Raw genomic sequence first — 22,739 nt, 5'->3', positions numbered from 1 at the left:
TGGAGTCCAAAAAAGCCTGTTGTGGTGGATTGTGACCTGTTGGAGACGGGGTCGGAGTCGGAGTCGGAGGCAGCTTCTGTTGGATAAACTGCGCAATAATGTCGCTGCCACATTACTAAGGATTAAAGCGATGGTGTCGAACGTTCTAGATAACAACGTCACCTAAGCAGCCTAGGTGGCAAGTGGCAACATCGCCACCTAGGGCAAAACAAAGCACTATAAGAAGCAAACATCTTACCATAATTTAGACAGACAATCAATCATCTTTTTCATCCACTGTAACCTGTCAGTTTTAACTGACAGAAATTGTAGTGGCCTTTTTTTTGAATACTCGACAATCACAGGTAAGTTACTAGCCCAACAATAGTGAGGCCGTACATTCATCTCTTACAGAAGAAATCCATCGATGCTTTCACCACACTCGATCAAAACGGTGCTCGGAATAATCAGTAGGTACTTGAACTGTACAGCGGCACGGCACCATAGCAAGCCCGAGACCCAGCCGCGCAGGCTTGATTGGTAGGCACAGGCATCAACACATATAGTAGCAAGTCATGCACGCTCGTGCTGAAGGATGATGGTTCGGTAAGTAGTGAAGTTCTACAGGGCGGGACACCTCCGATTGGCCTTAGAGGCCGGTTGTTGGTTCTTGGTTGTTGCCGCCCTTGCAACCAGTAACGGAATCGTACGCATATACGAGGCGCAGGGTTCCCATTTCGGCGAAGACTGCGGGCGAAGACCGCGTCTACATGTTAGCGTGTCGTATTTTGAACTGGACCCGGGCGATGCGCATCGGTAAGCGAGGGCGAGTAATAGTGCCCCAGCTGCCGCTTCGCAATAAGAGGTGGAGCGAGGAAGGGAGGCAACTTTGCGGCGGTCGTACAGCGAGCCGCATTCACTTAGTTTAGTTTAGTTTAGTGTATTTTCCGTCCAGCAACTTTTGGTCGCTCAGGTCTCCGCAGGGGAGCACAGGACGTGCTGAGCTAGCAGGTGTCTACATGCTACATATCGTACACTTCACCCACTATCCAGCATTTCATCGGCTCAACGGCGCTCATGACAAACCTGTTGCCCGTCAGCGGGACGTCCAGGCATGAAGAGAAAGCTGTCCCGTGGTCAGATCAGCCAATTTGCTTCTGGGGCCTTGCAGCCCTTGATGACCTCGGCGATCGCATGGTCGCGAGACCTTGACGCCGCCCGAGATCGGAGCAGGTAACAGAAAGGATTGAGAGGAAAAGGTAGGGGTGAGAGGAGAATGATGACCGTCTAGTGGCGTGGGCAGATCCTCCGAAGAAGGAGCTCGCTTTCGCCAGCCTGACGAATTTGTCAAAGTCCTTGCCGATTGCGCGGTTGATGGCTGCAGCCGGCCAAGGTGCAAGCCGCATACGATGCCGTGGCGCAACCTTTCTGCAGTAAAAGATGTGTGCTGGCTCTTTCGTCTTCCGCACGAGCACGTCAGTCGCGCATTGTCGTGACCAAACCTTTCGTGGTAGTCAGCAAAATCCCCATGGTGGGTTCTTGCTGCAAGCAAGTTACGAAGCAGGGGCCGAGAGAGCGCCAATTCTGACGGGCAGCTGGTTGTGGCTTTAAGCCTCAGGTCTCTGTATCGCTCCGGCGCAGAGGCTTCCCACCAGGCCTTGAAAGCCTCTTCCGGCTGCTGTCGGGCAATCTTTCGCAGGTGCGCTAGCGTCGGGACGTTATCAGCGGGTTCTGGCAGTGATGCTCCCGCCTTTGCCAGAGCATCAGCCTCCTCGTTGCCTGGGATGTCAGCATGGCCGGGGATCCAATGGACCTCCACAGCTCCGTATTTTCGCGCCAAAGATTGAAACTCAAGGAAGACCTCTTGCGAGGAGTCGCTCGGCGTGCCCCGTAAGCATGTTGCGGTCGCGAGGTTGTCGAGGCAGACAAAGATGCGGTCAGTTTCTGGAAGGCTCACCGCAGCCTTCAACCTCCAACGCACCTTTCGCCTCAGCGTCGAAAATCTCGGCGGGCCCGAGACGGCCCTTGTCGCGCAAGACGGTGGATCCGTCCCGATGAACAACATAGCCATATCCGGCGTGGCCTTCGGTAGAACGGGACCCGTCGGAATAGACGACCAGAGTTCGGGGCGATAGTGCCTGGAGCCAATCGCGAAATTTCTTCGCCGTCTCATTTTTCGATGCACTCTGCAGAGGCGCAGTCTGCTCTTCGACAAATCCGCGCTGCAGCAAGGCAGGCCTTGGGCAGCTTGGTAGCAATTCGTCGGAGCGCCGCAGCCTAGTCCGGAAGGGTTTTGGCTGCTTTTGGTACTTCAGCTTGATCATTTCATTCAGTAGGGGCTTTTGGCCTCGACGTGCGCTTCACGAGCGGATGAGCTTCGTCCAGGGATTTGAGACGCGCAGCAAATGCAGTCCGGCGCGCCTCGAGCAGCAGAGGGACCGGCGGTATCCCTGCCTCCCGGTGCAGAACATTCGTTGGTGTAGTTCTCCACACTGGCAGGATAGCCCGAAGAGATGTGTAGAGTGCCTTGCTCATCTTCTTTACGAGGTGTCCGATCCTGGACGGTCCTTCCTTGCCCGGCTTGGTCCAGCGCGGGCGCGTAGAACCAGGATACCAGACCTCCGCCGCGTAGAGCAGCACTGGAATGACGCAAGCGCAGACCGCTCGTCGCACAGCGCTCGGTAGAGGACCATGCCTGGTGTTTGTCAGTCTCCTGAGATGGAAGGCGACTGCTTGCGCTTTGGCCGTCCATTTCTCGACATGAGTCTTGAAAGACAGAGTGCTGTCGAGCCAGACGCCGAGCCAACGCATCGCCCGGCCCGGCCGTTTCTCAAATTCGCCATGGAGCACTGGCGGCGCCGTCTTGGGCGTCGTTCGAGAGAAGTGCATCACTTCTGTCTTCTCAGGGTCGAAGGAGATCCCGTTGGCGGCGCCCCACGATACAAGCTCACGCACATGATGAGATGCTTCGGCGGACGTCTCATCCAGGCTATCGCCGACGCAAAGGATGGCAGTGTCGTCCGCATAGCCGAAACGCCCTTTTGAGCTGCCCAAGCGGTAGATTGGTTCCGTATACAGTAGGAAGAGGATCGGCGAGACTGGCGATCCCTGTGGCAGCCCGCACTGGAGAGGCGATGAATTCGTTGCGATATCTTGATAGCGGATGCGTGCCGACCTGTCTTGCATAAACGAGCCGACCCATCGCGCGAGGTTCGGTGGCCACCCTTGCTCCCGTAGGCGAAGGATCAATCTGTTGCGGAGGACTGTGTCGAAGGCGCCCTGAATGTCCAAAGTCACCAATGTTGCAACCTGCTTGCAGGCAAATGCCTCCTCGATGTCATGAATCAAGGCAGCAACGAGATCCACGGCCGATCTCTTCGGGAGCGCGCCGGCTTGTTGTGGGTGTAGTACGCCGAAATGGACCGAGGCCCACGCTAGACGCCGTGCGATGAGCCGCTCGAGGCCCTTGCCGAGACAGGACAAAGGGAGATGGGGCGCCAAGCGCGGGGTGTAGAGATCCCTGCGCCCCGGCTTGGCAATCATGACCACTTCTGCTTCTCGGAAGGGCTTCGGATGGTGGCCAATCCTGAGGCAGCCTTGATATAGCTGGTGGACGAGACTTCCGATCGCATGCCAGACAGCGCGGAGCATCCGCACCGTAATATTGTCGGGACCAGGGACGTATTCCCGGTGCGTAGCGTGGCGTCGCGGGTCTCCTCCGGAGAGACTCGGTCGGTGAAGGGTATCGTCCTATCTGTGTTCACGGAGATCCACGGATCTGGGATGTCGTCGTTCGCCGTGCGCCGTTCCAGAGTGGCTTGTCGCAAGGCGGTGGCCTTTTCCAGCTGCGTCTCATACACTCGGTCGTCAATTTGCAGGAGGAGCTTGAAACGGACCTGGAGACTTCAGCCAGCGGACCGCCCTGAAGACGGAGGCGCTATCGGTGAAGCTGTCAATCAAGTTACGCCAGTAAAGGCGCTTGGCCCGGCGCACCACGCTATGGAGCTCCTCTTGGCTAGCTGTACTTCTCGGTCGAAGAGAGAGTGAACTCTCCTCCACGCGCGGTAATTGGCCGCCGCCTTTGCGCATTCTTCAGTCCACCACCGCGCACCATGCGTAGTCTTACGGGCAGGTCGACCGGCAGCTCTGGCTGCACAACCAAGAAGGTTCACGAGCGCCGACGCAAAGCTGTCGAGCTCGGAAGGAGATGCCGTGGTGATCGGGATGAAGGCGGCACCGGCCTCCACTAATTCAATGAATCGCTTCAATTCCTCGTCGGAGTTGAGATGGATCTTTCCTATTGGAAGGGGTGCCAGAACTTGTCCTGGCAGCGTGATACTAAGGGTAAAATGATCGGAGCCGGTTGCTAGATGATCCTCGACAACAGCGTCGGCCAGAGGTATGTTGCAGAAGGCGAGATCAACCGTATTGCCGTGTGCGTTGGTCGGGACATCGACAGGATTCAGTAAGCCGAGTCGATTGTCCATTGCCCAAAACGCTATTTCTTCGCCGCGGTCCTCTCGTCGACCGGCCTGCCAGCTGGGATGTTTGGCATTGAAATCACCAGCAACAAGACACTTGTCCGGTACGGTCCACTGAAGCAAGATTTCAAGGGCTCCGTCGTGGTACGGCTGCCGATAGAAGTTGACGACTGTTATGCCGTTGACGGTGAGCCAAAGGATGTCACGAGTCGCCGCAGGTCTCTTTTGATCAGCGACGAGACCTGCGGAACGCCGGACGTATGTCATGACTCTCGGGCGAGTGTCGCGGCCGTCCCAGTCGTTGACGGGTGAGAAGGTGTCGTAGGCCTGATGCGTCTTAGTGAGGCATCGGCCATCTTTCAGTCCTGTCCATGGCTCCTGCAACAAAATAATGTCGTATTGTTCCGAGTCGGCCAACGCAAGGGCACAATCGTGTGCCGGCGGAATCTTGCCTACGTTGGCTTGGAAGATTCGCAAGATCCTCCTATCGCTTCGATTGCGTGGAAAACAGCGAGGCATTAGGGTAGCGTCACAGGACTAGTGCGTCGTTTCTTCGATGGGACGACAGGGAGGAACTGGTCGCCGTCCCTTACATGCGGCGGCGTTGTGGCCACAACGATGCATGGGGTTGACGGCGCGGCTGGCTCGTAAATGGCGCCCATGTCGGAGCTTCCATCTCCTCCAGCTGCCCGCGGCGCCGTTGACTCAAGGAAAGTATCTGCGGCCTGCCAGGGCTCTGATCAGACTGGTCGGACACTCTGGCCTTTGAGTCTGCCGCTTCTGCTGCGCAGAGAGCTGAACTCCCATCTGCCGTACCAGGCTCTTCTCCTCCTTCGTCAGGCGCCGGACCATGCCGTGAACGCGCTTGGGGCGGGCAGGGCATTTGGGGTCATCCGCGCAATGGGGTCCAAGGCAGTTTGCACACTGCTCGAGGGCGGTGCATTCTTGGCTACGATGGCCGGTTTGCCACAACGCCTGCAGCGCGCCGTTCGATCGCAGCTGTGTCGAGTGGAAATCCCAGCACTTGTCACATTGGCTAGGAATGCTGGGCTTGTCGATATAGCGGGCGAACCGGCTGGCGCCGAACAGTCGCCAGGGTCTCTGCGTGGGTTCCAGGAAGGATACAATAAGGGTCTTGGTAGGCATATCGCCCGAGTCGTGTCGCGAGGTCCGTATGCTGATGGGCTTCAGTCCGGTTTGGCAGGCAATTTCTTCTTTGACCGCCTCATCGAAGTTGATCTCAACGCCGCGTAGGTCCGTGAGCCTACGGGGCAATCGGCTACGGCATACGAATGCCATTTCTGGCTAATCTCTACGGCCGTCGCGTCCAGATCTACGGCCCAATCCGCCTGTCGCTGCACGAGTAGTTCGCGCGTGGCCACATCCGATGCCAGGATGGCCCAACCCGTGTTTACCGGGAAGGCTGCCGGGATGCGGCGTAGGTCGATGCCGACTCTAGCGGCGATGTGGGCCCGGATAGCGTATCTTTCATGGTTTCGGGCCGGAGCATCGGCGTCAAGTCGGACAAAGACACGCAGGTCTTCCTTGGGTGGGACCACGGGCGGTCGCGCTGTTTTCGCTGTGGTGGGGCGGAGGCCGTAATGGCCAGCTGTCCTTGTGTCGTTTTGCCGGATGCGAGAACGCTGCTGTACGTAGGTTTCGGTGGTTCCTCAAGGTCGGCGAGCGATTGAGTCCAGAGGTTCAGAAACTTGGTGGCAACTTGCTTTGCGATGCTATTGTGGGAGCCGGACGTGAATTGTTTGGCTGTCTGTTCGAATGATTCGCTAAAGGCCCGAAAGACTGCCAGCTTGGCATCATGGGCTGCCGTTTGGTCGCGAGCGATCTTTGTAGCCGCTTCGATGATGGAGACAGGTGCATTTTCCGTGGACCCGGTCGAACCAGGGCCATTCGGGATTATTTCCGGCTGCGTTCCTTCCGCGACGGCAGCGTTGGGCGTGTCGCTGGGAGACGTCGGTCGAGGAGCTGCTGAGCCGCCAGGGTTGAGACATTTGGGCGAGCCTCCGCCGGAGAGGACAGTAGGTGCTGAGATGCACGGGCTGCTAGATCAGGTGGCGATTGTATGTCGACAGCACAGGAGCGGCGCGCGAACCTGAGGCTGGTGCCATGGCCGCTGCCGGCGCTTTGCGCGGCGCTGTTGCGGAATTTTCAAGAGCACTGTTAAGCGAAAAGCTGTATGGATAGGCTACTTCCTTAACACTTGCGTGCCAAGAAAGTAAAAATGCAGGGAAGGGTTGAGAGCCGCATTCACGTGCTACGCATCGAATGTATGTAGGGTAACTCCGGCGAAAGAAACATCCAGTCGGTGGGAACCACCTGACCGACATACATGGGTTTTTGCATGCCACCTAGACCTGCAGACCTGTCACCTTTGAAATCATACGCTAGCTCCTATTGATCAGACTCAGCCTCCATAGCCCAGATGACGTCCTTCTTTCCGGTCCATGCTCTTTTTTTTTTTGGTTGTATTACGCCCGGAGGGTTCCCCCATAGGGCCACTACGCTAAGCTACGGACCTACTGTACATTGTTCCATCTCACCCCAAGCCCCACGCTTCTTTTCATCTGTTTCCAGCCTCGTTCGCTGTGACATGTCAGGCCTGCTTGAAGGTCAGTTTCTCCAAGTGTTCAGCGTCCTACCTTCAGCGACTGAAGCGCGGTCTGCCAAGTTGAAGGCTATTGTGTTAGTATGATTTTCTCTTGATTAGTACATGGCCCATTAACGGTCCATACTGAAGCGTTTTGGTCCATGCTCTTTGATACGCTGGTGCCTTCGCCCAATAGGTTACAGTGGGGCCCACCAACGAGCGATGATGCATTAGCAGCACATCAGACCAACAGTGCAACAATAGTGCACACCAATCACGAGTTAAGAACTACTAAAGTGGCGCGGGGAAATGCACTCTTTGTTACCGCCCGCCTTCCCCATCTTTTGCACTTATAGGGGAAAAAACAGGTTTCTGCATGGGACAAAAGAAAGTGGGGCATTATCCGAGTCCAAAAGCAAAGAAGGTTTAATAACAAGGGGTTATGTGAGCCCAACACCCACAAAATCCCGGGTTATAACGTCCACTTTTGCTCTCGAGACCTCTGGGACGGGAAACAAAGTCGAGTCAACAGCAGGCTTGGTAGAGTAGGGCATTGAGGGTGGCAAATGATCTTTGCCAGAAGTCAACCCTAGGTTCTAGAAGGTTCCCAAAATCGCAGGGACCAAGTATAAATGAGTCGAATCCCCGCTATAGCTGCACTTCACAAGCCCGAGGCTCCGCGCCAGCCGCGATCGCCAGGTTCACTTACCATCACGATTCCATGCATCCGCTCAATCAGTTTTTGTTCCTTAGATAATACTCATCAATTATTGCCTGAGCCCACCTCTGACCCCACGTGGAGCCAACTTTCCAGCAGCTTAATAATGATCGAGTTGCCTCTCTCGTTTGCCAACAACAGTGCTGACCGACCATTGCTGTCCTCTGAGTCTGATTTAGCGCCCTTCTCAAGCAACAACTTGACAATAGTTTCATTTTTTCTCGCCACAGCCCGCATAAGCGGAGTCTAGCATCGTTAAAAGGTGTCTATGTAATGACCAATCGGTTTCACTCACCCACTATACCGGCCGAGGCAGACCAGCGTCAGTCACCCATTCGTTCAAGTCGGCTCCGCGCCAGCCGCGTTTGCCAGGTTCACTTACCTCCTATACCGGCCGAGGCAGACCAGTGTCAGCCACTCATTCGTTCAGTCGGCTCCGCGCCAGCCGCGTTCGCCAGGTTCACTTACCGGCTATACCGGCCGAGGCAGACCAGCGTCAGCCACCCATTCGTTCAGGTCGGCTCCGCGCCAGCCGTGTTCGCCAGGTTCACTTACCGGCTATACCGGCCGAGGCAGACCAGCGTCAGCCGCCCATTCGTTCAAGTCGGCTCCGCGCCAGCCGCGTTCGCCAGGTTCACTTACATCCTATACCGGCCGAGGCAGACCGGCGTCAGCCACCCATTCGTTCAAGTCGGCTCCGCGCCAGCCGCGTTCGCCAGGTTCACTTACATCCTATACCGGCCGAGGCAGACCAGCGTCAGCAACCCATTCGTTCAAGTCGGCTCCGAGTCGGCTCCGCGCCAGCCGCGTTCGCCAGGTTCACTTACCGGCTTTACCGGCCGAGGCAGACCAGCGTCAGCCACTCATTCGTTCAAGTCGGCTCCGCGCCAGCCTCGTTCGCCAGGTTCACTTACCGGCTATACCGGCCGAGGCAGACCAGCGTCAGCCACCCATTCGTTCAGGTCGGCTCCGCGCCAGCCGCGTTCGCCCGGTTCACTTACCCACTATACCGGCCGAGGCAGACCGGCGTCAGCCACCCATTCGTTCAAGTCGGCTCCGCGCCAGCCTCGTTCGCCAGGTTCACTTACCCACTATACCGGCCGAGGCAGACCAGCGTCAGCCACCCATTCGTCCAAGTCGGCTCCGCGCCAGCCGCGTTCGCCAGGTTCACTTACATCCTATACCGGCCGAGGCAGACCAGCGTCAGCCACCCATTCGTTCAAGTCGGCTCCGCGCCAGCCGCGTTCGCCAGGTTCACTTACCGGCTATACCGGCCGAGGCAGACCAGCGTCAGCCACCCATTCGTTCAAGTCGGCTCCGTGCCAGTCGCGTTCGCCAAGTTCACTTACATCCTATACCGGCCGAGGCAGACCAGCGTCAGCCACCCATTCGTTCAAGTCGGCTCCGAGTTGGCTCCGCGCCAGCCGCGTTCGCCAGGTTCACTTACATCCTATACCGGCCGAGGCAGACCAGCGTCAGCCACCCATTCGTTCAAGTCGGCTCCGCGCCAGCCGCGTTCGCCAGGTTCACTTACCGGCTATACCGGCCGAGGCAGACCAGCGTCAGCCACCCATTCGTTCAAGTCGGCTCCGCGCCAGTCGCGTTCGCCAGGTTCACTTACCCACTATACCGGCCGAGGCAGACCAGCGTCAGCCACCCATTCGTTCAAGTCGGCTCCGCGCCAGCCGCGTTCGCCAGGTTCACTTACCGGCTATACCGGCCGAGGCAGACCAGCGTCAGCCATCCATTCGTTCAAGTCGGCTCCGCGCCAGCCGCGTTCGCCAAGTTCACTTACCCACTATGCCAGCCGAGGCAGACCCCGAGGCAGACCAGCGTCAGCAACCCATTCGTTCAAGTCGGCTCCGCGCCAGCCGCGTTTGCCAGGTTCACTTACCCACTATACCGGCCGAGGCAGACCCCGAGGCAGACCAGCGTCAGCCACTCATTCGTTCAAGTCGGCTCCGCGCCAGCCGCGTTTGCCAGGTTCACTTACCCACTATACCGGCCGAGGCGGCAGCGTCAGCCACCCATTCGTTCAAGTCGGCTCCGTGCAAGTGGAATATTTGCCATCCTCGGACTTTAGACGACTTACCAACTTATACCAGTAGTTTACTCTCGCGCCGTTCTCCAACAGCTTCCTGACGCTACTGTCCGACCCACCTTCAATTGCCCAGGCTAATGGCGTACCCCCAGCTTTGTCGGTCGCCTCAATATTAGCTACATTCTTCAAAAGAAGTGACATCGTCTTGTGTCCTCTGGGGGCCGCCCAGTGCAATGCCGTGGCTCCAATTATGTCCTGGACATTGACGTCAGCCTTCTTCAGCAGCAGCTCTTGTACGACAGTCTCGTGGCCTCTCTCTGCGGCGTACAACAGTGGAGTTCGCCTATGAACATTCTTCGGATTGATATCAGTGCCAGCCTGGTCTGCCCTTTGTAGAATTATCCGTAACAGCCCCATCAACTGATATCGCGACACTATGTGTAACAAGCTGATACCTTCTGGTGGGCAGTCGCGTGAGTATGTCTCTATTTTAGAGTATATTAGTACCCATGTTCGCACAACGTCTTCTAACGGCCAGTGGAAGTCGTCTAGAAGATTTTCTTGCGAGACCTTTGCCTCGCTGTGTTTCGCGTGTGCTATCCATGACATCGTGGCATAGCGCAGTAGAGGAAATTCTGCCTCCAGGTGGTGATTGCTGGCTATTGACTGAGCAACTTCCTCCATTGCCAAGTACCGAATGCAGGTCCTGGACATCCGATAGTGTGCGACTCCGGTTTCGGTCTCAATCGTACGTAAGTTGCCATCCAGAGCTGATAGGCCTTTGTCGACGAAAAAGTCCTTAACCGACTGGTGGATAAACTGCACCACCTGTGCGTTTGATGACTCTACAACCTCGGCAAGACCGCAGCTGAGCGTTTTCACCTTCCTCTCCATCATGCCACTGTCTTTTGCGTAATCTGCCGCACTTTGACATTGATGTAATGACTTATGCGGACAATCAGCGTCGGCGGCCATGGCCCATCGCAATTCGTCCAGTGATAGCGGCCGCGTGGCAAAGCAGATCCATTGGATTAATTTCAGGGACGCCAGTCTGTCGTTCATGCTTCCAACAAGGTTCCTGTATAGCTCGTCCAGGCCTTGAGGTATGGCATAGACTGCTTCTTCGATCCTCTTGAACCCTTCCCCTTCCCGCTCAAGCTTCAATACGCGTTTTACCACGAGATGTGCCCACATGAAAATACCAGAGGCGCGAGTCGTTACTAGGTTTGAAATCGCAGATCGCGTTGGGGCATCAAATTTGGCAAGCCGGGCCTCAACGTATGTAGAAATATCACTTTTGTTTCGATCCTCGACGCATATTTTGAGTTCGCAATTCAGAGCCAGAATGGGATAGTGACGACAAGTGAAGCAGATGTGAAACTGTAAACCAGTGGGGAGCCCTTGAAGCAAGGACTCGAACTCCTGGACTAGGTCGACCGCACCTTCTTCGCCACATTCGTCCAGCGCGTCGACAAATAGCCATACATGGTGGCTCTTCAAGACCGTTGGAAGCGACGACCGAAAGAACCGTTGGAGCTCATTGGCATGCCAATGCCATTTATCGCCCTCTTTACCAACACTGTCGCACCGTTGTTTATGTTTGGCGACAAGATCCTGCAGCGCGCCAGGAACCTGTTCAAGGACCTGGTGAAGGAGCGACCGGATGAGGCCGAGCGGAGTTTTTTGAAGGTCAGCGCCGCGACCGTGAAAGAAGAAATTGAGAATTAGGTCTTCCTTTCTGATGTTGGACTTCATCTTGTCGTAGGCATACCGTAGCAATGTCGATTTCCCGGATCCAGGCTTCCCCTTGATCCAGAGCAGGCCTCGGTCGCAATCGGTCCATCTCCTGTACGATTTGTGTTGAAGCAGCCACAGGCATGTTCCCTCGGCGGCGCAGCCGATGTCCTCGAACCGATCCAACATTTCCGGAAAAGCCAGAGATTTCAAGCAATCTTGCAACGGTTGTGGGGATTCTTTCGAGCCTGTGTAATATATTATTAAAAACTGAAAAATTCATCCCTTCGACGAAGAGCTCATTCTTACCGTATACATTGATGTTCTGAGTACCGCCAGGAGCGTTGAATTGGTCGCTACGGCCATAGCTGTTAAAGGAAGAGTTGGCTGGCTTCTTGATCTGTGCCACTTCGTGCAATACTTCAACTCCATCGAAGCAGGGGACAGGAAGGTTCTCCGGAGATGGCCCAGGGTGTTCTGTCTCGGGTTGTGGTTGCTGATTGGGTTGGGTACGGTCACCGCTGGTGCTTTCCGATCGGTCGCTTCTCGGACTGTAGGGAGTCTTTGGCCGCTTCTTCCCAGACTTAAAAATCGCTTTGAGTTTCTCCATCGTTCGGGGCGTGTTGGTTCAATCGATGGAGCGCTGAAGAGAAGACGTGGATCGTCACGGTAAGGCTAATGATGAATTTGAGCTGATCCCAGCTGGGAAGACCCGACAAACAAAAGGCTTACCAAGAAACAGTCCCCGCAGGCACCCGCTCCTGGCGAGACGAAAATAGAGAAAAAAGGCAATTACGTGAGAAATGGCCATACTCGAGGTGCCCCCCAGAGGAGAGGGGGGCTTGCAGGACCCCGGCTCGTCAACCCCCGAGTAGATCTTCAAATACTTGTTTTTGTTTGGTCGTCAACGTCAAAATTGTGGGAACAGAGACAGCCGCTTTTGGAGCGAGCCAATAATGCCATGGAGACTACCCGTGCCACGCCCCACTTATTTCGCACGTTAAAACTAACGTGCGAAATAAGTGGGGCGTGGCACGGGTAAGACAACAGGGCTGTGTTCGTTTGCAGTTCGACGCTCGCCAACCACAACTTGCCACGCAAGCTGGGTGATAGATGCCCAAACTTGAACACGGCCTCAACTCGCCCCTGTAAAATTTCTTCACCCATCGTAGCCTTCAGCGGCTAGTCGCTTGTTAGCAGCGGTCCGGGCGAAGGCCACACGACCACGCTTTGCTGTGGGGTAACAGCAGAGGAAGGGAACGATCCAGGGTTGTCTGGTGAATCGCGTCCCAAAGGGGGCGGGGCGAGTGTACCTTTATGGTGTTGTGCTTACCAAAATTTGAGCAGGTCGGAGAGGAACTGTGGTGTTCCACCCGTCTCTGTTGACAATGAAGGATGAGGCATCGACAGGGCGGACGATGCGACAAGAGCCATGCCACGGGTAGCCCTTTGGGTTTGGGTTCCACCAGGCGGTCCGGGACATTGTTGCGTGGCTCGGCTTGCTCTCAGCTCCATCTCCGACCACGTCATACTCCGAGTAACAATTTGGGGCCCGTTCTGAATGGTTTGGGCTCTTCCTACAATGCATTGAGGTTTTCGGACCCGTGCATTCTGCTGACGTGCATAAAAGCCGCCACGGTGAGCCTAGGTAATTTTGGCGACTACAGCAGACAGTTTACCACCTGGACAGCGGTTGGTGGTTACCCCCTACAGGGAACCTCCTACAGAAGAAGCCCAATGTTTTTTTATTGGGCGCTCTTCTTTTCCCTTCGCTGAACCTGTTGAAGCCGATATATTCCGTGAATACCCTTCTCGCAATCTTCTCTGTGGATGGTAAACTTAAACCCCTACCCGGATTCTGTCACATTATGGCAACGGCCGTCACAGACTGGAACTTGGGCACGGTTGCGACTCTTGAGGCCGCCATACATCACTACAATGCTGTTAAGGATGATAAGGGTTTCCGAAACGCTTTCCATGAAGCAGGTCGAGGGTTGCGCCTTGTTCAGAAGGCTCTTCATACTGCCTGCGTTCAACTAGCCGGACGCAACCTAGCCGGAAATCCCCATAACGCCATGAAGGAGCGCAACACCAAGGCAAAGATGTCAGAGAACATATTCAAGGCCGTCCCGCAGGCACCGCAACCGCAGACTTCGAGATTCGAGGGTTACAAAGCTGCCGCGAGACAGGAAGGCCAGGGTAGGACGGTGGAGGTCTTGGTGGTGGGAATGATGGAAGACGTATGCGCCTTGGCCGAGATTCCCGAGAACGGTGCGATCACACCAGGAATGGAAGATCAAGTCAAGGGATTGCACGATGCGATCGACAAGTTAGTTGTCAAATATGGAACCGTCCTTGCCAAAGGAGAAGTCGGCCAACACTTTCACCCACTATGGCTCTGGTGACCAATTCAACGCAGCTGGTGTCGTGAAAACGGGTTAACGATCTAGGTCCGAAGGTTACCTAGTCGGGCTGACTCTAGCAAAGGTGACTGAGAAGGATGAATAATGTTGTTGTTAAGCGGTGGTATCGAACCTTCTAGATGACAACGTCATCTAGGCGGCCTGGGTGGCGAAATCGCCACCACAAGGCAGCCACAGGTGACAGAACTGTAAGAAGTCACTTTTTGTTAGGGAGGAAGAAGAATCTAAGGACAAGGAACATAATCTATTCATCACTTGCACCCTCTCTTCGCGAGAGCTGGCGGGGTACTCAGAATATCACCAGAGGCAGTGGCAACCAATTCCCCGGGGCTAGTTTCCATGCGCCTCTGACTTTTGGCCAGAATCCGTCATAAGAAGTTGCTATTTGTAAACCTTACCGCAGAATAACTGGGATCCGCTGTCCGGTCTCTTGACTGCGTGCATAGCCGGGCCCAGGTACTGAGAGCAGGCTTTATTGTGGGTTCGCTACCATGGCTCAAGGATGGTCACGGCTCAATTCCTCGAAGTGTTAGGCAAGAATCGCGAAGCAATGTGATAAATTATATGTCTCGGGTTTTTATTCGCAACCAATTTGATTGCCCTCTGCGTAGATATCTTCAGACACATGTTCTTGAGGACTTCAGTCAAATAGCACGGACCCAGAGAAAGTGGCCCCAGGGAACTGGTTGCCACTGCCTTTGCTGATGTTTGGGGTGCCGCCAGGAGCGTTGAATTGGTCGCCAGGGCCATAGCTGTTAAAGGACGAGGTGACTGGCTTCTCGATCTGTGCCACTTCCATCGATCGTGTTGGTCGACTGGCAGCTGAATCCCTGATTTGTGATTCACATCTAGTCAGCTCCCCAAGCAGCCTTTTAAAACCATTGTCGTCCGCGGAGTTAAACTAGACCATGCTGCCGTGGTTGGCGTAGATGCTGATCGCATTGTAACCTTCTAGCGTGGCCGAATCCTTCGAGACGACTTTTCCGACCACAGGCAAAGGCAGTTCTTCGAAGAAGCATGTAATCTCGAGATCCCGACCGGCCCTCTGCTGCTCGCGTATCAAGGACCAGAACCGATCTTGAGCGGACTGGAGGTAGTTGTCATCTGTCTCCAGGATCTTTAACAGCGACTTGTTGGTGGACTTCAGGATCCCAAGAGCCGAAGCCGGTATCTTGGCCCAGTCGGCCATCCAGGATCCCCTGTGAGGGGTGCCCATGAATACAATGCCTTCGATGCAGTCGAATATGCCTCGCAGATGTGGTTCAGGGTTGTTTCGGGAAAGGAGAATGGCGTCCTTGCAGACGAGGCCACCCAGGCTATGGGCGACAAAGACTAGCGGTCGACGCGTTGGAACAGGTTCTCTCGGTCGCCAAGTCATTCAAGAGGTTCCTAGCATGGTCGCTCAGCCCGTTTGTCGATGCGACCGATTTATGCACGACATAGGCGTCGTAGCCGTACGTGAGTATGCGAGCCTTGCGGAGCTTAGGTGGTAGGAGTGTCCCTGGCCAGGGTGTGGTTTGCCCTTCAGCGGTCCAGGTGCTGTCCCGATTACCAGTCAACCCGTGGACAAAGCAAATGTCCATTGTGGCGTCGCGGCAGTCGTGCAGGATCTTAACTCCATCTGGGGAGAGAACTGGGGGTCTCTGAGATGATGTGCCGGGATCCGTCTCGTGGCGCGACGGTGGACCCGGCGGGCTAAGGTTGCGGCTTGCCTCCTGTTGAAGAATGTCCGGCGAAGTGTTGCCAGCCAGATGCTGCTTCCTCCATGGAAATTTCTTCGCTCGCAATCTCCTCATCCGCGGTTCTAAACCCAATAGGGAACACAGGTCGGCGGAGATCAGCTGGGCCTCGTCGGCGAAAATAGAGTGACGGTTCTGAGAAGATGCGAAGTCGACAAAATATCTTGCTTGTCTCAAGGAGCAGGGGAAGGATTTGGGGAGGGGCTGATTCCCAACAATTGCGGCAGTCGCCCGTCTAATATCTCGGCCCGATGCCGCCAGACTTGCCGGGGGACGCTTGCGCCTCGCCCAGTCCTACCCTAACAGGTAGCGAAAGTTTCTCGAACTGTCACGCAAGCGACCAAGAGCCACACGAAAGCTGGAGATGCGTCTGCTAGGGACCCAATGGTACGTCAAGGGAAAGGACAGGACGCCCATCATTCTGCGGGTGACGCGCTTCTGTGAGGAAATCTGTCCTCCGAAGTATACCAGCTAAGAATTATCATTTTGGCTCTTAACCCCCCACCTCCTTTTCTTTCGGCTTCTGTGTCTTTTTTTCGCATCTCACAGGAAGCCACGTCCAGCGGCTACCGGTGGTTGTTGTAGCAACTTATCGCCGACGGCGGACATAAAGACACTACAACTCTCACAATCGATTGGTCTCCTAGTTCCTGGATCACTGGTAGCTGCAATTCGATAAGACACCTGCCGCCGCATGCCCCTCGGGCGGCGTGAAATAGACCACCACTTTTGGCCTGTCCGCTGCAGATGTGGCGTGACCGAACGCAAGTCTGCCCAATCGAATGCCCACCACCGATTAGGCCGTCACGACATGGGCGCAGTCGCAATTGGATAGCGGCGGGTGCCGCTGGCCCCAGCGGGCGTGTGACCAACCGCTGGTGCAATCGCCATGCCGGGCTCGAAGCAGAGGTTGATTGAGTTATGTGGCGTCGGTGACCTCGAAGGCTTACTGTCAGATTTCTGGGTCGCACATAAGGTACCGCGACGGCAGTCGCGCAAAGCAATCTGGAGAGCACCAGTCAATTGATGAGAATTATCTTAAGAACAAAAGAGAGCGGAATGAATGCCCGCACTCTCTTGCGGTGTTTTTATGTTCGCAGTGGATCCGACGATAGTTGGCACAACAACTATCGTGAATGGATCTTGTGACCGACTGGCTATGTGACACTTACGGTATCTGTTGGTGAAATGTTCTGTCAATACACATCGGAATGTGGGGACCTCCTGAGTAAGGGGGTCTACCCACGCATACGTGGTGTACCCACGCATTAAAGGGTAGCCTTCCTTACTAGGGTCTTAAATTCGACCCCCCGTCATCTACTGCACTCGTACATCTCGTTCCGTAGAGACGGGGGGTTAGATTTAAGACCCCCCTAGTACTACTACTACTACCACCTAAAGGTGCCGTTGTCAGCGCCCCACTGTATGAGCTCGCTAGCAGCGTGCGTGGCCCGCGCGGCTGTCTCCTGTAGGGATCGACCCCGGAACAGGGTGGCTACGTCATCTGCGTAGCCGAAGCGCGAGTTCGGCTCCCCTATGGAGTAGATAAGCTGTTCTCGCTCGAGATCGGCGACATCCGCAGCCAGGTGCAGTCGATGGAGCACTTTGGGCGCATCTGGGACACGCTCAGCCCGCAGAACTGGCTGAGCTTCTTCGGCAGCGTCGTGGGCGGCTCGCTGTGGTCGCGCGGGGCGCCGGCGGTGACGGCCAAGACGCTGACGGCCGAGGACATGAGCGAGCAGCTGAACGAGCTGCTGCAGCAGTCCATCTATGCCTTCACCAAGCGCTGGGGCACGCTCATCAACGACGCGCAGAGCCGCAAGGCCGGCGTCAAGCCCATCGCAAATGTCGAGGCCGAACTCGACGGCATGCTCAAGGGCGCCTTCAACAACCAGCCCGACGTGGTGGCCAAGCTCAAGGAGGCGATCCGGCTCAACGCGTAGGCGCAGACCGACGCCAAGGACGCGAAGAGGGGCGCGAAGCGCTACTGACCGCTTCCAGTGCCGCCGGCAGTCAGCGCGCCAGGCGCCGAACCCGCCACGTCAGACGCCCCGTCAGCCGTGAGCACGACGAAGCCGTCGTCGCTATCGGCCGAAGGGGGCGTAGGAGCAGGGATCGCTGTCGTCGTGGCTCGGGTCCTGTCAGCATGCCGGCCCCCCTGCAGAGAGAGCGAGGGACAGGTCGGGGAAAAGAGGTTCCGTCCTGGCCGGCGCTACAAGGCATTTGTGCGTGTAGTTGGGGCGCCGGCGGTGAAGCTGTCCTGTTCCCTTTCATAGTAGATGCTATCCCAGCACCAACGGTTAGGGGGCTTGCGCGTGCTGCTGGAGAAGTCGAGCCAGGTATTTCATGTACCTCGTACAGTATGTACAGACAGACATGCATGCAAGCGAGAGGAGGGACATCCGTCAGACTGCAGGCGGTATTTTGGGGGTGAGATGTAAGAAAGTGCCAATGACGTAGCGAACTGGCCGGACCAAGAGCTAAGCCGAAACGCGGGCCCTCGTTGGCTCTTAACGGTTGATACCTCGCGACCATCCGGGATGGGCGGGGTTGGCGGCGAGGAGCCGAAGTCACGGCGTGAAGCGGCCTGTCGTTTCTTTTTCCTCTTCGCTGCGGTTCTCGCCATTGGCCCTATGCTGTGCGAAGGGGGGGTAAGCGCCGGAGGGGAGTTCCAACAAGAAGGGGGGGGGGGCTCTCGGGACGAGGGATGGACGTGTATATATATATAGATATTATACGCGAGCTCCGTGCTTCGTGCTTGAAGTATATATATATACATGGTTAACTCGTGAGAGACTCACTATCGGATCTGCCCCACGCCATCGTCAGCGCCAGTCGAATAAGGACAGTCAGTGGCCATGAGCAGCACGGCGACGATGCGGACGTACCGCGGAAACTGCCACTGCGGCGCAGTGGTGTTCGAGGCAGAGCTGCCGGAGATCACGTCGGTGCACGAGTGCAACTGCAGCATCTGCCACAAGAAAGGCTACCTGGGCTTGTTCCCGCACGCCGACGCCTTTCGCTTCGTCAAGGGCTCCGACGTGGACATGACGTCGTACACGTTTGGGCCCAAGAAGCTGGTTCACAAGGTCGGTCGGCCCGCCTGTTACTTGCTTGCTGGCTGGCTGCCGCGGGCGGTGGAGCTGACCAGTCGGTGTGATGCAGTTTTGCCCTACCTGTGCGACGCCCCTGATGGCGGAGTTTGTCGACGCTCCTCCGGAGAAGCGGTGGGTGCTGAACGTGAGTGTCTTTTCTCACTATATATATATATATATATATATATCCGCTTCGGCACAATGCACACATACACATGGTATATGTGAGAATGCAGAGCTGATCAGACATCAGGCCCGCGCCATCCAGGGCCTCGACCTGTGGAACTTCCCAAGGGAGCACTTCGACGGCACGAAGCTCGGGGACGTGTACGAGCCGCCGGCGTACCAGGGCGCACTGCCGTCTGCGGCGGCGACGGACACGGACACGAAGCTGTACACGGGCAGCTGCCACTGCGGGAGGGTGGGCGTGGCGCTGGTGAGCAAGCCGCTGGACGAGACGTTTGACGAGCGGCGCGTCGAGTGCAACTGCAGCATCTGCGAACGGGTAAGGAACCCCCCTCTCAACCACCCTCCTCCCAATCGGTCGCAGAAGGCCAGCCCATTTTGCTGACGCGGGTTTTGCAAGAACGCCTACTACTGGATCTACCCGGCGCGGAGCCAGGTGGTGCTGGCGGGTGACGAGGCTGACATTGGGCGGTACGCGTTCGCGCGGCGCTTCCTGACCAAGACGTTCTGCCGCGTGTGCGGCGTGGCCATGACCAACGACGCAAACCCGAAGCAGGACGAGGTGCCAGCCGATTTGCAGGCCGGGCTGGCGGAGTGGACGACGAAGCACCACCCGGTCAACCTGCGCGTCTTCCCGGACGTCGACCTGGCGCGCCTGAAGCCGGCGGAGCGCTTCGACGGCGCCACCAAGCTGCCGCCGGCGTACGTGAACCCCTGACCTGAGGTGGAGGTCCTGACCATGGCTCCATGCAAGTGTAGGCTGCCTTTTCTCGGACTCGTCCACGAGTCTGTGCTCCTTTAATAGATGCTTCTCGATGTTCTGGGTACCAAGGGCAGAGAAGTCTGATATCTTGGGCTTCGGCTGCCGAAGGCAAGGCCTGCAAACCGATTTCCTCTTCGTGCGCGAATCGCGATCTTAATTGTCGAAGCCATGCTGCCAGACCCACGAGGTCTGCCGGTCAGCGCGTTCAAAAATCGTGAAGCCGGGGAATTTATTCCAAGGAAAGGTTTTCCAATCGTCGGGTAAAGGATCCGAGTCGGTCAGTGGCGCGCTGGATATGCTGCAGTCCGAAGTCCGCCGGCTCTTGACAATTGTATTCGCGTCCATTTGGAACCTAGAAGAAATGGGATGCATGCAATGTTTTGTTGAAGGCGACGCGACGACAGTCGAGACGCGTTACGCGCTCGAAGTACTGGATACGAGCTGGGGGCCTATAAATTCTGATGGATAAGGTGTGAGCCACAGGACGCCTCTTCAGACCTGCGGATGCTACCCTGAACCACCACCATTAGGGGTTGTGTTCAACCGGTTGTCAACGTTGAAGCCGTCGAGGTGGAATTGAGTCCATCAACGTGAAGGTTCGGTTGAATTGATTGAATTGATGCACGTGACTTCAACTTCAACAAAATTGAAGAGGTTGAGGTGGAGGTGGACCACCCTGCTCCTACCCCCTGTTTCTTAGGGCTGATATTTGAAGATTTTGAAGTCGAATCGGCCTCGGGACCCTTGAATTGAATGAAGCCGAATCGGGTAAGGTCTTCAAATTCGACGAATCAAAAATCAGGAGTCTTCATTCAATTCATTCATAAAAATTGTGAATGAATGGCGATATGGTCGAAACGTAAGGCGAAAAAAAATTATCACCCGCTTCGCGGCCAAGGGACATACAGGAGGAAAGGGTCAATACCCGAAGCCACCCACCAAGGGCCTCTTCCTGTTCTTCCTCGGCAGGCTCACATACACATCAATAAACAAGCTGCTTTGACCCCATCATTAGGGGTTTGCCCGCGCGGACACGGTAACTTCGAGTTCGGCCGCGCTTGTGATGACGCTCTGCGTATTTAAAAGTCTGTTGTGCGTGTTTCAGTTGGATTCCACCGTCCACACTCCACTGGCAAAATCCTAGTCCCGCGCCGCCCGCGTCTGGCGGGGGCGTCGCTGGGGAAATCGAGGCGAAGGACGGCAGTTAGGGCGTCCATATATTGTGGTATAACGACCTAACAGTGCCTGATACGCCACCGTTTCAGCAATCTTGCCACCCTATACGGAGTATTAAAAACACCATGAAGCTCATGAACAGTGCCATTTTATAATGCACATGATTTAAATGTAGTGCCGCTCGAATGTTCTGGATTTTCTCGTTCGGATGATATAACCTCGATAGTTACATGTCGTTAACATTTGCTCAAGAAATGCCACATCATCTTGAAGGCAATCAATGGATAGCCCATTTTTTGGTTGGAATACTACATTTCAAGCACATATTAAGCTCGGCAACCCATATTCTGGATATATAATATAATAATTATACCGCTGTACAGCCGTGCCAACTAGCCGCGTTCAGACGCGTTATTTCCGCTCAGTTGACCACCTGTTAATTCTACTGCTGTCGGAAAGACAGGGTCGTCAGCCCATCCACCTTTGCCTGCGTGGCGCAACGGTCTTCGCGACAACTGCCACGACATTATTTTACCACGACCTCGCCTAATTCCTGCTTCGATATTCCGACAGCGGCTTCGGATCAGCCCCCGAATCAACGCCCTGACCGACGACCTATCCTACCCGTTCAACCCCGACTCCTTGACACTTTATTGTGGTTTATTTGGTGTCGTTCCGACTACCTGTGTCGCGTCCATTCTCGAGCCTTTCAGCCAAGATCAGGTAAAACTTCATTACTCTCCAATCTACCCTCCTTATTTAATTACCTTACGAGTGGATAGCTAATTATAACATGATACGTAGTATGGCCCCTGCTGAAACAAAAACATCTGCCGCAGCGAATTTCTTTGCTCCAAGGACCCGGCGTAAATTGCCAACGCAGAATTATGCCCGCATCGAACGTCCTCAATTCAACCTCGGAATCCCGCGCGCGCGCTGATTCTAGCGCAACTCCGGCTCCTTCCTCTCCTCTTCCAACTGGCGAAGATACAATTGTCTGCGCGCCCCCGGGTCATCCTGACTGTGAGTCAGATGATGACATGCCCGACGCGGATACACCAGAGCCGCCATTGAACAGTAGTCATATGACGCTCGCAGAGAAAGCCGGACTTATCAAGAAGTGGGCCGACAACAAACAAAAGCATGTTCGCAAGAAGAGAGACAAGAACAGCCACGTCTATTGGTATATGCAGAGGAAGCTATAGACAGAAGCTTTTACTCAGAGGATAAGGATGGGCCGAAGATCTTCCAAGAGTTCCGGTGGACTTGTATAGAGTGCCTTCAAAATCCCAATACTCTTCGGAAGAGATTCCAGGTCCTCGAATCGAACCGCCGAGGGTTACCTCTGGCATGGGAGACCATTTAAAAATCCACGGTATTACGAAGGAATCTCACCACGCTCGAATTAATGGATACGGCCGCGCCATTGGTGGAGGAGATTATACAGAGGCAGACGCATGGAGCGGTCGACCTAGGCAGAGAGCAAGACTCACGGCAAGGAGTCTATCCGCCGGTGGTTTGTAAAACACCGACAACCCTTCTCTGTTGTCGAGACTCCTGCTTTTCAAGAGATGTTCTTGGCTCACAACACAACATGTGTGTACAGGAGTCGTATAACGTTACGCAATCATATATATACAGACTTTGTCGAACGCAGGAGAAGCTGAAGATTGAGCTTGAGTACAATTGTGCCACCATCTCGTTCACCCTTGATATCTGGACAGCACCGAATCGGGTGCCCATTTTCGCCATTATTGCGCACTGGATTACACCGGAGTTTGAGGAGAGAGGAAGTTATT

General features: G+C 55.5%; 6 protein-coding genes across 6 annotated transcripts; 3 read left to right on the top strand and 3 right to left on the bottom strand.

The window, feature by feature from the left end:
* Positions 1 to 2,304: 2,304 nt before the first annotated feature.
* HRG_00754 (reverse transcriptase (RNA-dependent DNA polymerase) domain-containing protein) lies at positions 2,305 to 5,952 on the bottom strand (the record flags this gene model as incomplete). Its single annotated transcript, XM_044859225.1, has 6 exons — positions 2,305 to 3,565; positions 3,637 to 3,875; positions 3,945 to 4,997; positions 5,054 to 5,185; positions 5,277 to 5,724; positions 5,876 to 5,952. 6 exons carry the CDS (start codon positions 5,950 to 5,952, stop codon positions 2,305 to 2,307), a joined length of 3,210 nt encoding a protein of 1,069 aa, XP_044725625.1.
* A 3,993-nt stretch (positions 5,953 to 9,945) lies between these two features.
* On the bottom strand, positions 9,946 to 11,747 carry HRG_00753 (ankyrin repeats (3 copies) domain-containing protein; the record flags this gene model as incomplete). Its single annotated transcript, XM_044859224.1, has 3 exons — positions 9,946 to 9,976; positions 10,024 to 10,178; positions 10,332 to 11,747. The coding sequence occupies 3 exons, from the start codon at positions 11,745 to 11,747 to the stop codon at positions 9,946 to 9,948; spliced, it is 1,602 nt and encodes a 533-aa protein (XP_044725624.1).
* A 1,886-nt stretch (positions 11,748 to 13,633) lies between these two features.
* On the top strand, positions 13,634 to 13,963 carry HRG_00752 (uncharacterized protein; the record flags this gene model as incomplete). The annotated part of the gene is made up of 1 exon (XM_044859223.1): positions 13,634 to 13,963. One exon carries the CDS (start codon positions 13,634 to 13,636, stop codon positions 13,961 to 13,963), a length of 330 nt encoding a protein of 109 aa, XP_044725623.1.
* A 919-nt stretch (positions 13,964 to 14,882) lies between these two features.
* HRG_00751 (SesB) lies at positions 14,883 to 15,564 on the bottom strand (the record flags this gene model as incomplete). Its single annotated transcript, XM_044859222.1, has 3 exons — positions 14,883 to 15,313; positions 15,384 to 15,482; positions 15,534 to 15,564. The coding sequence occupies 3 exons, from the start codon at positions 15,562 to 15,564 to the stop codon at positions 14,883 to 14,885; spliced, it is 561 nt and encodes a 186-aa protein (XP_044725622.1).
* Positions 15,565 to 16,609: 1,045 nt separating this feature from the next.
* Positions 16,610 to 17,996, top strand: HRG_00750 (Sec34-like family protein; the record flags this gene model as incomplete). The annotated part of the gene is made up of 3 exons (XM_044859221.1): positions 16,610 to 16,696; positions 17,193 to 17,659; positions 17,885 to 17,996. 3 exons carry the CDS (start codon positions 16,610 to 16,612, stop codon positions 17,994 to 17,996), a joined length of 666 nt encoding a protein of 221 aa, XP_044725621.1.
* Positions 17,997 to 18,596: 600 nt separating this feature from the next.
* Positions 18,597 to 19,719, top strand: HRG_00749 (glutathione-dependent formaldehyde-activating gfa; the record flags this gene model as incomplete). The annotated part of the gene is made up of 4 exons (XM_044859220.1): positions 18,597 to 18,809; positions 18,886 to 18,960; positions 19,069 to 19,320; positions 19,402 to 19,719. The coding sequence occupies 4 exons, from the start codon at positions 18,597 to 18,599 to the stop codon at positions 19,717 to 19,719; spliced, it is 858 nt and encodes a 285-aa protein (XP_044725620.1).
* Positions 19,720 to 22,739: the final 3,020 nt, after the last annotated feature.

This window comes from Hirsutella rhossiliensis, assembly GCF_020360975.1.
Source record: "Hirsutella rhossiliensis strain HR02 chromosome Unknown scaffold00001, whole genome shotgun sequence".
Lineage (NCBI taxonomy): Eukaryota > Fungi > Ascomycota > Sordariomycetes > Hypocreales > Ophiocordycipitaceae > Hirsutella > Hirsutella rhossiliensis.
The sequence above is the reverse complement of the archived record's forward strand: the minus strand, read 5'-3'. Positions and strand labels throughout refer to the sequence as shown.